Source organism: Betta splendens, chromosome 9 (assembly GCF_900634795.4).
Source record: "Betta splendens chromosome 9, fBetSpl5.4, whole genome shotgun sequence".
NCBI lineage: Eukaryota > Metazoa > Chordata > Actinopteri > Anabantiformes > Osphronemidae > Betta > Betta splendens.
In genome coordinates this window covers 29,041,922-29,055,454 of record NC_040889.2, presented here as the reverse complement: position 1 = coordinate 29,055,454, position 13,533 = coordinate 29,041,922, and the positions used below count along the sequence as shown (strand labels likewise).

General features: G+C 46.8%; 2 protein-coding genes and 1 long non-coding RNA gene across 6 annotated transcripts in view; 2 read left to right on the top strand and 1 right to left on the bottom strand.

Annotated features, from left to right (window-relative positions):
• Positions 1-2,543: 2,543 nt before the first annotated feature.
• Positions 2,544-10,450, top strand: fgf5 (fibroblast growth factor 5). 2 transcript variants are annotated; one of them, XR_008695610.1, is made up of 4 exons: positions 2,544-3,210; positions 4,628-4,731; positions 8,903-9,582; positions 9,797-10,450. XR_008695610.1 is itself a non-coding variant. In XM_029162552.2 (3 exons), exons 1-3 carry the CDS (start codon positions 2,655-2,657, stop codon positions 9,278-9,280), a joined length of 1,038 nt encoding a protein of 345 aa, XP_029018385.1. In that variant the 5' UTR covers positions 2,544-2,654; the 3' UTR covers positions 9,281-10,450. The 2 variants fall into 2 exon arrangements, 1 of the variants encoding a protein (XP_029018385.1); XM_029162552.2 differs by having other exon boundaries at positions 8,903-10,450.
• LOC114862355 (uncharacterized) lies at positions 9,448-11,807 on the bottom strand. Its single transcript, XR_003786953.2, has 3 exons — positions 11,666-11,807; positions 11,296-11,482; positions 9,448-9,566 (listed from the first exon to the last, which is right to left on the bottom strand). It is a non-coding gene; the product is annotated as an uncharacterized LOC114862355 (long non-coding RNA).
• The window catches only part of cfap299 (cilia and flagella associated protein 299), a 50,063-nt gene continuing 48,258 nt past the window's right edge, over positions 11,729-13,533 (top strand). For all 3 annotated transcript variants that reach the window (XR_003786946.3, XM_029162554.3, XM_029162553.3), the window contains exon 1: positions 11,729-11,863. Coding sequence is in view for 2 of the 3 variants with exons in the window: in XM_029162554.3 (XP_029018387.1) it covers positions 11,756-11,863 (108 nt within the window). In the remaining variant the exon portion in view is untranslated. The remainder of the gene's footprint in view (positions 11,864-13,533) is intronic.

Genomic DNA, 13,533 nt, shown 5'->3' with positions numbered 1-13,533 from the left:
CTCCACAGGCCACTTTTCAGCACCAGCAGCTTCTGTGCCTTCGCCTCGGACCCGAGCGCAGCAGGAACCGGGTCGTGCTCACTCCGGAACCAGAACCAAACGCAGCCGATCAGACGCAGCTACGTTACAGCTCGGCTCCTGTCTGAAGCTCGTTAGCGGCGACTCTCTGGAACAAGCACGACTCTCAGACTCTCAGACTCTCAGACTCTCAGACTGCAGCGGATGCCCCCCCCCCCCTTTGGGCCAACAGGTGGTGCCTGTGTCGTGTGAACAGGTGTTGCTTTGTGGCTCCACCAGCAGACAGAGAGCTCAGAAAGCGCCGCCGAGCCGCGTCCTCGCTGCCCGTTAGCGTGGGAGCGCTTCCTCCTCCTCCCTCCTGTGACTTCTGTCAAACATCTCGCTCCTCAGAGCCGTCTTTAGGAGCAGACCTTGAACTTTGAAGGAGGAGGGTTCGCTGCTGTAACTCAAAGCGTCAGTCAGCGAAGTGGGAACCAGCGGCCCCGGCTCCCAAGGGACCGCCGGTGGTGGGAAGTGCTGATGGGGATGCAGCCGCCGTGCTTTTATGGATTCAGCTTTCACTTTTGACGCAGTGGCCTTAAAGTCAACGCCATCGTCTGGCAGCTGTTTGTTTGTGTGTGTAAATGAAAGCCACGTCCTTGTTATGAGCAGAGGAACACGGAGGGAAGGGCTGACCTCTCAAACCCAAGCAGAAGCTCAGCCGGCCTCCTCCAAGAAAAGCCCAACAAACCGTCCGAAAACATGAAGTGGTCCAGGAGTATGAACAGACTAACAGAGTGAGTAACTCCCACAACAGGACAGAGAGAGAAAAGCAGCACAACGTGAGGCGCCGCTCATTAATCGTGAGCCAACAGCAGCAGCAGCGGATGCTGAAGCTAATTGCTTTCTCCACATCAGTGCAAGTATGAGCTCTGCACAGTGTCAACAAGCGAGCTGGAGGCGCTGCTCTGAGTCCGGAGGCTCGATTTGGGTTTGCAGAAAATCTGCTGACGTTCTTTGGTTCAAACGTGCTATGAACAATGTACCTGAACCAGGCTTTATCTGCCACAGCTCTGTTCCATCAGTGGGTTGGATGGTTTATTAGGTCACAGGACAGATTCCCACAGCAGTGCATGTTCCAACTGGACACGCAGCAGTGTGGAAGTCGGCCAATTAGACCTCCAACGAGCTCCGACTGTCTTAAAGACGGAGGAGCTGTTGCACGAAGTGAGTCTGCGAAGCCCCAAATGAAATGAACTTGAATGAATCCTCAGCAGCGCGCCGCCTGCGGCCCATCGAGCTCCCCCGGCCTCTGAGTATTGACAGAGAATCCGATTCTTCATGAGGCATGACCTCAGCCCTCACACTGGTCTCAGACGGTCCTGGTCCCAGCAGAACCCGCCGTCTGCCGTTTGTTTAGGCTGAAAAGCTGCTAAAAGCTGGGATCAATGGGGCTGAGGATCAATCAGGATGGTGCGTGTTTATACAGCGCAGGAGGATTACCTCACTGTTACTGGAATGGCCCCACAGGAATGACTGGGCAGTGGGACTAAACACTGGCCTGCTGTTTACATAGAAGGTAACGCGGGCTCTTTGTGCCAGAGACAATTAGGCCCCGCGACAGGCCGTAATCCACTGCCGCAGGAGTAATCGAATGCAAACACAGCCGGGCCCGAAGACAAGGACGAGCAGGATTAGCATGAACACATGCAAAGACAGATAATTAATGAGCCTAATGCCACGTGTTGAACAGCAACCAGGGTCCAGACTGATCATTAATAAAGAACCTGCAGCTTTTCTTTACCTTAACTGATGCGAGCGCCATCTGGTTTAAATAAATAGGTGCTATTTTTAGTGGGTTCTAAACTGATTTCAGGCCTTTTGAAAAGCAAACTACAGAGCTCAGCTCCTCCAGACTCGATTCAGCAGCTGCACTTTGACACCAAGTCATAGTTCCATACTCATCCCAGGGTCACAAAAATACACAGGCAACCACAATAGGAGAAAACCCAGATACAGACAGATCCACACAGAAAGGCGCCGTGAGCAGACTCTAACTCGTATCAACACTCTGGCTTTAATGGAATTAGTTGTTGGACAAATAATGGGAGTTTTTGCGGCGTTGCAGGAACTGAACCAACACAAGGTCACGGCTGACTTTCTATTCCTCCAGCCCCGTGAGGTTTGGAGTATTGGTGCATTTCTGCAGGTTAGGATTTCACTTAGAGGTTTGCATTAAGATCTTAAACTTTTGGGATGAATTAAATTTATTCTAACAATAAATCATACTTCTACGTCTAATAAAATGAAAGCTTCGTGATAATACGTTTACATTTGTTTCTGGCACAAAGTCATAAAAAACGTAAGAACCATAAAACAAATGTCAGGACGAGAAGCTCGGTATTTACATGTAGTGTGGTATTTAAAGTGCGCTGCTCACGGTGCTTTACTGAGCACGTGGAAAGGTGGTGAGACGGACTAAAGCCTATAAATAAAGCTGCCTGACTGTTTAAAGTCCGCGGCACCACCTGAGGGTCCGCGCCTCCTCCTCCCTCCTGCGTCCGACGCTTCGGGTTTTCAGGTGACTTGTTCATGGATTTTTATCTATGAATTAAACGCGTCCACGATCTATTCAAACATGTCTCGCTGTGCGTAAAATGCCGCGCGTTGTGCGCCCTGGCGCAGACGATTCCTCGGAAAATGCGCGGTGTCAGACGCGTTCCCTTCACGCTCCGCTGCTGTGGACTGGTGCTGAGCAGGAGTGGCATCCCGGAGATGAGAGCTGGATGAAAGCGCGTCCTGTAGGTCTCAGGCATGCATCGAGCAGTGAGATCATTGGCGTTATAAATATCCCGGTGCCAGCAGCAGCTCCAGCTCCTCCATCGGGGCAATGCCCGGCAGCGCCGCACGCGTGTGTGCGCACGCTTTCTGGTGGCCAGATCTCAGGAGCGACACAGAAATGCTGGAAGTGGAAGTGGAAGTGGCCTAGCGAGCGTCCCCTCCGTGGAAGGATGAACGCTCCTCTCTGCCTCCTCACCTTCGCTCAGCTGGTTTGCGCCGCCGGAGCAGGGCGCGTTTCTGTGGAGCGTCTGGAAGAGGGGATCCGCTCGGGGCGCAGGACCTGCAGGCTCTACTGCAGGGTTGGCATCGGCTTTCATCTTCAGATTCACCCCGACGGCAGAGTGAACGGCAGCCATGAGCCCAACCAGCTGAGTAAGTAGTTCCCTCCGCGCTCACAGCGAAGACTCCAGCTTTTCAATTAGAAACGTGGCGCCCCGCTGAGACCGCGCGCTCGGGTCTGTTAGAAATGCCATCAGTGGAGGCTAGAAGTGTAACGGTTTACACAGGACGACATGAAGTCAGGCACGAGCCCGTCCTGTGTGCGCCGCGGCCGTCTGCTTGACGAGCCCTGTTTGTCTGCGCGATGTTGGCAGGTAGACTATTTGTGGAAGTAACAGGTGCAGCTGTGGGACGTGTCACAAAGGCCGCACTGTCATCACAACAATGCTGCTCCACACACAATTATTCCGCTTTAAATCAGGCCATTTCAATTAAATATACTTTAACTACACTCTGCTGTATCAATTAAAGTAGTGGACTAATGTTGGGATTTTCCAAGATATTTGAGTCAACTTTATTTTTCATCAGTTTAATCATCTGCACATGAAAAGCAGAAACTACTTTCCATCTGCATCCGCTACAGGGCAAATAAAGACAGGGACGAGTGCAGCTCCCACTGTCCTCTACGTGAATCTCACTGACATCTGGGCCAAAAGTCAGACGTTTCACTGCACCATCAGATCCCTCATCGCTCCTCTGTTGACGAAATGTCTAAAGCTCAGCGTCAAAGTGCACTTGTGCCTGCGTTTCACCATCCCCTTCAGAAGAGTTGTCAGGTTACATGGATTTCAACAGCGACAGCCATGTGCTTCTGGATTCAGCACCGGAGACGAGCACCAGACCGAGCGACTCAGTTACAATACAAAGATCATTTTACCCTCATCGAACCATACGGAGCTACTGCACAGCTGCTGCATCTACACAATGTTTGTTCTAGAAAAGATTTTCAGTCTCCTTTAACATCTGTTCGTGGCAAATAAAGAAAATCTCTGCTAATGCAACTAGTCCCAACTAACTCAGGCTGGCGTCAATGTCAGGGGCTCCACGTCTTTACATTTCATTGTAGCAGCATTACATCATCAGCATAACGTGTAGCTGGATATAAAGTGTGGGGACGCGGATGTAGCGTATCTAAATATAACGCAACGCACAGTGACAGATGTTCTGATGCAGTGCTGGAGAAGCGGTCCTCTTCTGGTCACACACCCCATGAAAACACTACTGCACCGCTAGAGACTCACAAGCAGCACTGACGTACAGTAAACCTCACTGTGCATCTTGAGGAGCACTGCTCTCACAATTTCACACTGAAATGAAAACGTCTGCAGGGTTTCGCCGCTTTGAAATGCAGACAGAGACGCAAATGTAAAACCTATGAGGAATCATTACACTGATGGACACCAGGCTGAGACCGGATGAATAAACTAGTGGACATGAAGCCAGTCTGCTGATCAGACTGGGAGGAGAAACTCACCAGTCAACTGTCAGAGCATGTTGTTTCTTCTCCCAGGTGTCCTGGAGCTCTTTGCCGTTTCTCAGGGAGTCATTGGCATCAAAGGCGTCTATAGTAACAGATTCCTGGCCATGAACAACAGAGGGAGGCTCCATGCCACTGTGAGTATGTCTTCACCTTCACACTGTGTTGGCTTTTCTCTTCAGATGCTACATGTAATTGTCTAATTGAGCAGTTGACAGTGGATTTCTTCAGCTTCCTGCTGCAAGAACACTGAGTCTGAATCAGGCTAAATACGCTGCAAAACCAAAACAAAGGCCTAACAGGGGCTTTAAAGTTCCACAGGGATGCATATTGGGACAGATGGATATTGCTAATATAAAAAATATAATTTATTGAATTGATAACATTGCTGATCTTTTTATTTACTGTAACTGAACAGCAGAGACACTGAAAGGCAGCTTCTGATCATGTGTTTGTTTGGAAAGATAATTCTGTAGATGGAGAAAACTCAGCCAAGCACCAATTCACTTCTATTTTCAAAGCGTCTTCCTTTGCTCCTTTATTTTTTCTTGTGCTGAACAGACGTCCTGCTTTCACGATCGCCACGATAATTTGGCTCAATTCTGCGAGTCTGCGTTTGGTGCAGGGCTCACGTGAGCACATTCATTATGAAATCACAGTAGTGGAGCTACATTGGTCCTATTTATTAGTTTGCACAGCTATGCATCTGTGCTGCATAACAAACCCCCCAAATCTGACATCAGTGTGTCATGGCACACTTCCCTAATCTTTAGCCACAGTTTCAAAGACCTTCAAATCCCCTCAAACACACAGTAAACCCGAATCTGCCCACAGCAGCTTGGCCGGACGGCAGAGTCATGAGTGGGAGCCTTGGCAGGCGTTCAGATGGAGCCGCTCCCTATTAGCATGTGTTAATGGGGAGAGCAGATTAAGTCCTGTCTGGGCCGGCTGATAATATAGCAAAGAGCGAGCCCCAAGTGAAAATCAATACGCTGCGTAAACAATGGGTCTGGAGAGCAGCGATCAGAGCCGGAGACTTAGTGAGCGCCGGCCATTCGCCCCCTCAGCTCCCAGCGTGTGTCATGACACGCTGTCAGGGGCGACGCGGCGTCTTCCAGGAAAGAGAGGGCGACGCAGCGTCTCCCATCGAAGAGGGGGCAACGTCTCCCATCGAAGAGGGGGCGACGCGGCATCTCCCATCGAAGAGGGGGCGACGTCTCCCATCAAAGACGAGGCGACGTCTTCCAGCAAAGCGTTAACCGCCGGCATTAGCCAAACTAAACCCAGTGAAGGCGATGCGACGGCCTGAAGATCCTCCTGCTTCGGCTGGGACGTACTCGCCATCGCAGAGGTCCTGCATCTGTAGTCAAGCACCAACGGCCCATTTCTCCAGACGTTCAAGCGCTGGTCAGAGCATCAGCACTGGGCCGTCCAGTCCAAAGAACCGGTCCGGGGGCTCTAGGTCAGGGGGGTCCAACCAGAGCCACCGTCCTGCTGGTTCTCCAAAGCTCAGTTAGCTGCTGATTGACTGAACACCTGCTCAGGTGATCGGCATCAGATGGGGCAGAGTTGGAGAACCAGCAGGACGGTGGCTCTGGAGGAGCCGGGTTGGACCCCCCTGCTCCAGACCTTACTAGCCTTCACTGCTGCATGTGACTGGTCTGCAGATGACTGTCTGCTGTGCGAGCACCTTGCTCTTGGAGAGGCTGCGCTTTGGCTCCAGCTACTGCAATTGGATCTAATTTTTGCCTCCAGAGCGGCTCTGCCTCAGAGAAATGTTTGTATAACTAAAGTCCAATCTGTGGCTGCAGCTGCACTCTGCTATTTAACCGCCTTGATCATTGTGGGCTGGGTGTAAACTTTGAGGGGCCGCTGACAGATTCGGGCTTCGTGCCAGAGTGTCAAGTGACAGCCTGAACCTTATCTTATTGCATCGTCTGTCATATTTAATATTCAGATGCTTTCACGGTGGCAATTTATTGGCTGGACAATGGGCGAGGAGACAGATGCACACTGCTCTGCGTGACCTACTCAGCAGGCAATCACAAACATAATCTCCCCAAAGGCCGAGGGGTCGCCTGCATTAGCTGAACAAACAGTGAGTCATACAGAGCGATGGACAGTGACAGAGATGAAAAAATAAAGCTACAGAACCTAAAGTCACCGCTCAGTGTCCACTCTCAGCTCTTTGGTGATTCCTAACGGTCTGTGATTTCCATAGACGTTTGGACGGGTTTTCAGGTTTCCAAATAATTCAGATTCCTCGGTGAACCAACTGGATGCATGCGTCGGGTCAGTGACAGAAAGCTGGACTGACAGCAAACTAGTATAATCTAACTTCACGATCCTATACCCTGTGCCTGAAACGGCCCCACGGGACAAAATCAGCCCGGACCCGATGGGGCTGCAGGCCTCTTCCTTCCTGTACCAAACACAATCAACATCCAAACAGCTCTAATTTGGTTTCAACACATCAAAGAGCAGACTCCCAAATTCATCCTCACGTTTCAAATGATGCCGGGTCTGTGTTTAGCGCACAGCTGTGTGTTTCAGGGAGGTTAAATGACTCTAAGCCTGCAGGAACGAGGAGCCTCACAAACATCGAGGCCACGAGAGGCCAACTCTGCAACAATCTGGGGATTCTTGCCAAAAACCTCATCCTCACACCTTCAACAATGGCTGTAAAAAACAGTGAGACATTTGGACACAGAAGCCTAATACTTGTGTCTTTAATGGCACAAGTCTTTCAAATTGTATTTCTAACGTAATAGGGGAACAAATGAGCAGGTGAGCTGTAACTGTCCACGTCGGCCTATTAACCCGGGGATCATGGGAACGCTCCCTTTAACACAGTGTGACCAATGCAGCGGGCAGGAGCCAGGTTAGACAGCTGTCCAAGCATCCTGGGTTTTACAGTAAGATCCCTGGGACTCAGCTGCAGCCATTAAATACTGTACCAGGAGTGGCTGCAGCAGCCACAGCTTCTTCCTGCTCTGCAGCGCGGGTGTGCATACGTGCCGGAGTGCTCGACTGCGTCCACGGGGTTGTTTCCCTGACTGGTAGCAGAACGGGAATGTTCCTCAAGATGTAGCGTTCTGTTAAATCATCTCAACCCACCCACGGCAGTCGCTGGGGACTCTATACACTTTTGTAATCACCTTTAAAAACAACAGCCAAAAGGAACATTCAGTCACTCTGAATAACTTAAAGGTTGGTGCTTCAATGCCGCGGCCGCGCTGTGCTCTCTGGTGACTGGCATGTTTACCAAATGCTGTAATGGCATCATTTTCTGCTATGCTGCACTTTTCAGCAAAGCAGAACAGTTTGTTTTACTTCAGAATGGCAGGAGGTTATACAACGAAGTCATTCTGCAGCGAGAACCAGGGATCCCTGGGTACATGTCAGTTTCCCACCCGAGATATTTTTAGGTACAAAACAGGGAAATTCAGCGAGGATGTGAGATGCAGCACAGTTGTAGGAGAACACAGCAGTGAGGTCTTTATTTTCATGGTGGCACATTATCCGGAAGTGCCCGACTTCAGACTGTAGGAGCCTGAGCCTCGCTGCTGAATAGCTGTACTTAATACTGTACAGTAAATAGTTTAAAAAATGATGGAACATAATGGAAATTATGATGCCAAGTAAATATAACAAAGATATCAAATTTTATATCTTTTGATCTTCTGGATGCTGGATAATGTTTAGATGAAATCAACCAATAATTCTCTCGTTCAGGTCCTCAACCAAATAACCAAACAAGCAAATTTAATTGATGGCCACTATTTTAGTGATTTATACTGAATTCTTTTCATTCTCCCAGTTTGGTGGCTACGTCCTGTGACCTCCAGTCTATTTTGACCGTTCCCTGATTGCTTCAGCAAAGTGAACATCTGGCTTTGATGACAAACAGACGTCTACTGCAGTAGGATGCATGTGCACTTGTCAGATCTGAACTCAGGAAAACACAACATGACCAGAGAGGAGGGAGTGCTCACCCGCGTTCAGAGGATGGATGGTCCTTCATTTTTCTTTTGTACTTGTAGGTAATTATGTGAGCATAAAACCTGGGGTTAGGTTACACAGTAACGTGCTTACAGGAATCCCACATGTTCTCCAGATGAGTCTCGTTTACACGTGAATAGATCCAGTAATATGAACTCAGAAATTTAATTATGTGGAACAATTTAAATGTCTGGCCAATTTAAAGGCTACAACAAAAAGTCTCAGTGATCCACTTAAAGTGGTTGATGCGTGCGTTCGATAGATCACAGATGTTCGGCACTAATGCCCGTACGTTTCCTGTTGTAGGAATGGTTCACGGACGACTGTAAGTTCAGGGAGCGCTTCCAGGAGAACAGCTACAACACCTACGCCTCAGTACTCCACAGGAACCACAGGACTGGTCGCGAGTGGTTCGTGGCCCTCAACAAGAGAGGGAAGGCCAAAATGGGCTCCAGCCCCCGGGTCAAGTCACAGCACGTGTCCACTCACTTCCTGCCCAGAGTCAGTCTGGACGACAGCGGGCAGCAGGGCTTCACCATAACCGACAGAAGCAAAGAGAGGAGGAAAAACCCGCCGCTAGCAGCGCAGACACCTGCGCTAGCGCAGACGAAGGCTAACATCCACGGAGCAACCACTCCGAGACGAACCCAGGTCAAGTACTGGCCCAAGTACCGCTTCGGGTAGATGTCCCAGGGTGCGGCTTGTGCAGGAGTAATGGATGCCCTAAAACTTCATCACATTCCAGGAAGCTTTGAAAAGTGTGAAGAACTTAAAACGGCCGCTGCAGCTGCGAGTGGACGCTTTGTTCTGTCTGATGTGATGTCAGTACGTGAACTAAAGCAGACAATGAGCCCAAAATCAGATGCTGTTTTATTCTGCATATTCACGTCTCTGTAATGTTTAGTTGGGCAAAATCCACTCATTTGGCTTCAGTCACTGAAGATGCCTGATATAATATCCTCCACATTTCCTGAAAGAAACGACAGGTGAGGAGTCACTTTTTTCACATGCAAGATTTATTTTTGGAATTCACTGTAATATTTACTTTTTTAAAACATTACAATTGAAATAGGGGGAATGAATTTATAACACTGTGTGCTTTTTAACAATCACACCTGTGTCTTAAGTGTTTATTTCCTCATTGAGGCAGAATCAATATTGAGGTTTTAAAGAAATGTGTCCTTTGATTGTTTTTACTAGCCAGCAGTAGCTAACGGTAAATGAGGTGTGAACACGTCTCCCGCCTCAACATCCACACCAAGTGTCCCTTCCCAAACCCCAAGAAAATGACGGCTCCCTGGAGACCGACTCCACCTCCCCTCCCAGACATCAGTGAACTGACTGCCCCCCATGAACAAACCAGTCATGACCTCACAGGGGGATCGCTGCCAGAATAAAGGAACAGAGCAACAACCAAGCCGTGTGCAGCCGAGTGCCAACGTCCGGGGGATGAGTTAGGATGTGAAAGACACAGGACGATCTGCCTCAGAGCCAGCATTACTGAGTTAACCCTTTGACGGAGGCGAGCAGCTTCAGAAAGATTCAAACTAACAATGAACTCTCTTTAGGCCACATTATGTAGATGTCAAATACTCAATACGTGTCAAATATTTTTTGTTTTTGTACTAGATTTTTGAAAAATAAAAACCTTTGTAATAAGGAGTTTGTGATGTAACAGGACTATTATTATTAGAATGCAGCAGTAAGTACACATATTTATATTAGAGCTGTGTTATGTGATGTTAGTGGAGTTAGTGGACGTGTGCTTATACAACGCAGCAGATCACCCTCAAACATTAAAGACATGTTTACTTTGCAATTAGAAACTGTAATGTAATGTATGTGTTACTGAGGTCCCAAAGAATCACACACAGGGAGAAGAATCCCACATGTGGTCGTCTAATTAAAGACAGGCGTGTTCACTGACAGGAGCGTGTTCGCTGATGTTGTCCAAACCCTCTGAGGTCATGACAGTTTTAACTTTAGTCCAAAACAAATCTACACGCTGATTACTGACATTCTCCATCGTATTTTAGGTTACTGACACTAATGATTCAGCATTTACTCTCATTAACCTTTTTGGGTCAGTGTTTCACTGTTAAGTCTATGGATGTGAATCACTCATTTAACTGCATTTTATCACCCACACTGGCTGATTTGCCTTCGCTGTGGTTTTGAAACACAGAGTTTTTGGGAAACTCTGTGTTACTGTCGCTACTGCGACTTTCCCCGGGACTGAAAACCTCTGCCAAAAAAATGAATTTTTTATGAAATGGCACCAGAGAAATATCTGTTAAATAAATGAAGACACGCTGTAGATAATGAACAACTACTGAAAAGTGACATCAGACTATGTGAAATACGCTTCAATAAGCCTGCATAAGCCTTATAAGCTTTTATGAAGAAAGTATGTGTTATAAGTTTTTGATTCATTCAGCTGCCTCTCCAGCTCTGACATATATTGTTTGATTTACTTGTACTTGAAACCCAGCGGATAATCTAGAGTTATTTTGAACAGGCGAATTGTCTCAATTTACATGTGAAGTAAATAACCAGTGTTGTTTTTATTATTTTTCATTTTTCCCCACAGTTCGAAACTGAAGCCACTCTGCCATGTTATCCTGTGATGAACATTCATTAGAAAAAACAACAGAAGTTAATTATTCCTAATAGTTTTGAATAATGAAGTGGGTCTTTACTCTTGAGAACACTTGAGGACCTCATAAATGAGACCATGCTTGCGTGACATCCTCCAACGAGCCCTTTCCTCCCTACTCGACCATCTGCCTCACCTCCTCCTGCCTGATGTGTCTGTCTGCTCATGTCTCGAACTGTCCATCCATTTGAGGCAGAGGCAGATTTTATGACTCCAGTGGGTGAAGAAAGCTGGAAAATGTAGAAAAAAAACTGAAAATTTCGACATTTAGTGTGTGTGACAAAGCTTATCTGTAATTTGTCTGTTTAACAAACTGTAAATAACTATGAACATCAGTATCTTAACTGTGTCACCTTTTACCTCTCACCTCTAATCACACACAGGCCACTTCTCCGCATCTGAAAGTTCCTTACCTGTTTGCCAGTTTGTTGGTGACTTCCGTTTCCGGTCACGTGCCACCAAGTTTGACCGTTGCTATAGCAGCGTTCACAGACGCAGAGAAGATGGAGCAAAGCGGAGCCGCTCGTTTCCTCGACGCCGTAACTCAGTTTAAAACCTACGAAGATTATCTCGACTCCAAAGTGACGCCGATGGATTTATTTTACCTAAAAGTGAGTTACGTAGATTCTGGCCGTTAGTTTGCTCGCTGGTCCTCACCGTTTAACTCCACTGTCACTAACTAGTGAGCGGTAACTTTGCTATTTTACCATAAAGCACACTACTACAGCTTTTTAAAAAAGGTTCGAATTTACACACTCAGTATAGATTCAGTATAGACCAAAAGCGTCCAGCCTGGTATTAGTATTTTCTATTGTTACATGACTTGTTTCCACTCGCTAGCTAGCGACGTCCTGGCTTAGCTACACGGAAACACGATTCCTCAAGTCCGCTCTATTTTCACTTGTTAGGTGAATCTTCGCTGCGGTAATGATTGTGTTCACCCACTGGGTGGCAGTCATGTGTAACGGTTTGAAACCTTCATATGCTTCATTTTAATCAGTTTATAGCCGCAGTATCGGAATAATAGTAGATAAGATTAAAAAGCATCAAAAGATCATAAAATGAGTGGGCATGAAAGACTTTGAAAGAAAGGGGACACTTTTGCATAATTTTATTCCTTCTGAGCCATTTGCCTTCGTTATCTCTGAATCCTCGAAAAAGAAAGTTCTATTTAATTTTGTTTAAAATTCTGGCAGATCAAATTACAACATTAAATTAAAACCGTGCTATTGTAAATGTGCACCTTAGAAGACGTTTACGTAAACACATGCATAGTCAGGATCATTCAAGCTAAGCAATATTTACTTGCAGCTAATCACACTACCACGGCTGAAAATGTAAATAATTCATTATTAATGAATTATTTAATTTTAATTTATTAAAATGATTGAAATGAACCAAACGATTTAAAATAAATCATTTGGTTTTAAGACATTAAAAGTTTAGCCACCCAACACTATTGAAAAAATCACGTCTTTCATTACTGTTTGTATTTCTATATTCACTTTTTCAAAGCAGATGCATGAAGAGGGTCCAATGAAGTGTATTTGATTATTATTATTATTCATTCTGCTATTCTCAAATATTCAAATAAATATTTCATTAACTCTTTTGTGCCCAGCAGATGGCAGACTTTCTCATGATATGTTTTGCTGCTGCTGTGGCCACTTTGTTTGAACACCTGTGTTCACAGAGAGAAGACAACAACTCCTATCTGATTTGTTAATCAGTTGCAGTCGGTCACTATCAAACAGCCCCCTTGTGTTGTGACAGAAAGTGGTCGTCCCAGGTCATCTGGGCGGTGCAGTCATGCTGATAATATATATGTTCAGTTAAAAGAGGCAGCTTCTAAAGATGTCTTTCCAGTTGTGGAGGACTGTGATGGTTGAACTGTTTTATTGCACACACTCCTAAGGCCTCAGCCCAGGTCTGATGTGTCACCTCAGGAAGCTGCACAATTTTGAGTCCATTCTTTTTGAAAATGTAGACAATGATTTTCAGGCCAATTTTAGGACTAGCAAATGTCTGAGACTCATTTTTGGTGAGCCACATTAAAGTTGGAGGAAAATATAACTTTTCCTCTCGGGCAGCACCGGCTGCTGGGACTTTGGGTAGGAGGACATGTGGCGAGAGCTTTGATCTGACAAACCACAGGATTTGACAGCAAGATTTGGTTTTTAGATGATGACTTTATGGTTTGGCTTCAGTGACGGTGGGTCCGCAAATAGTGATTGGAATAATGTAGCTAACAATCTGTGCTGAGGCACTGAACATACACTGA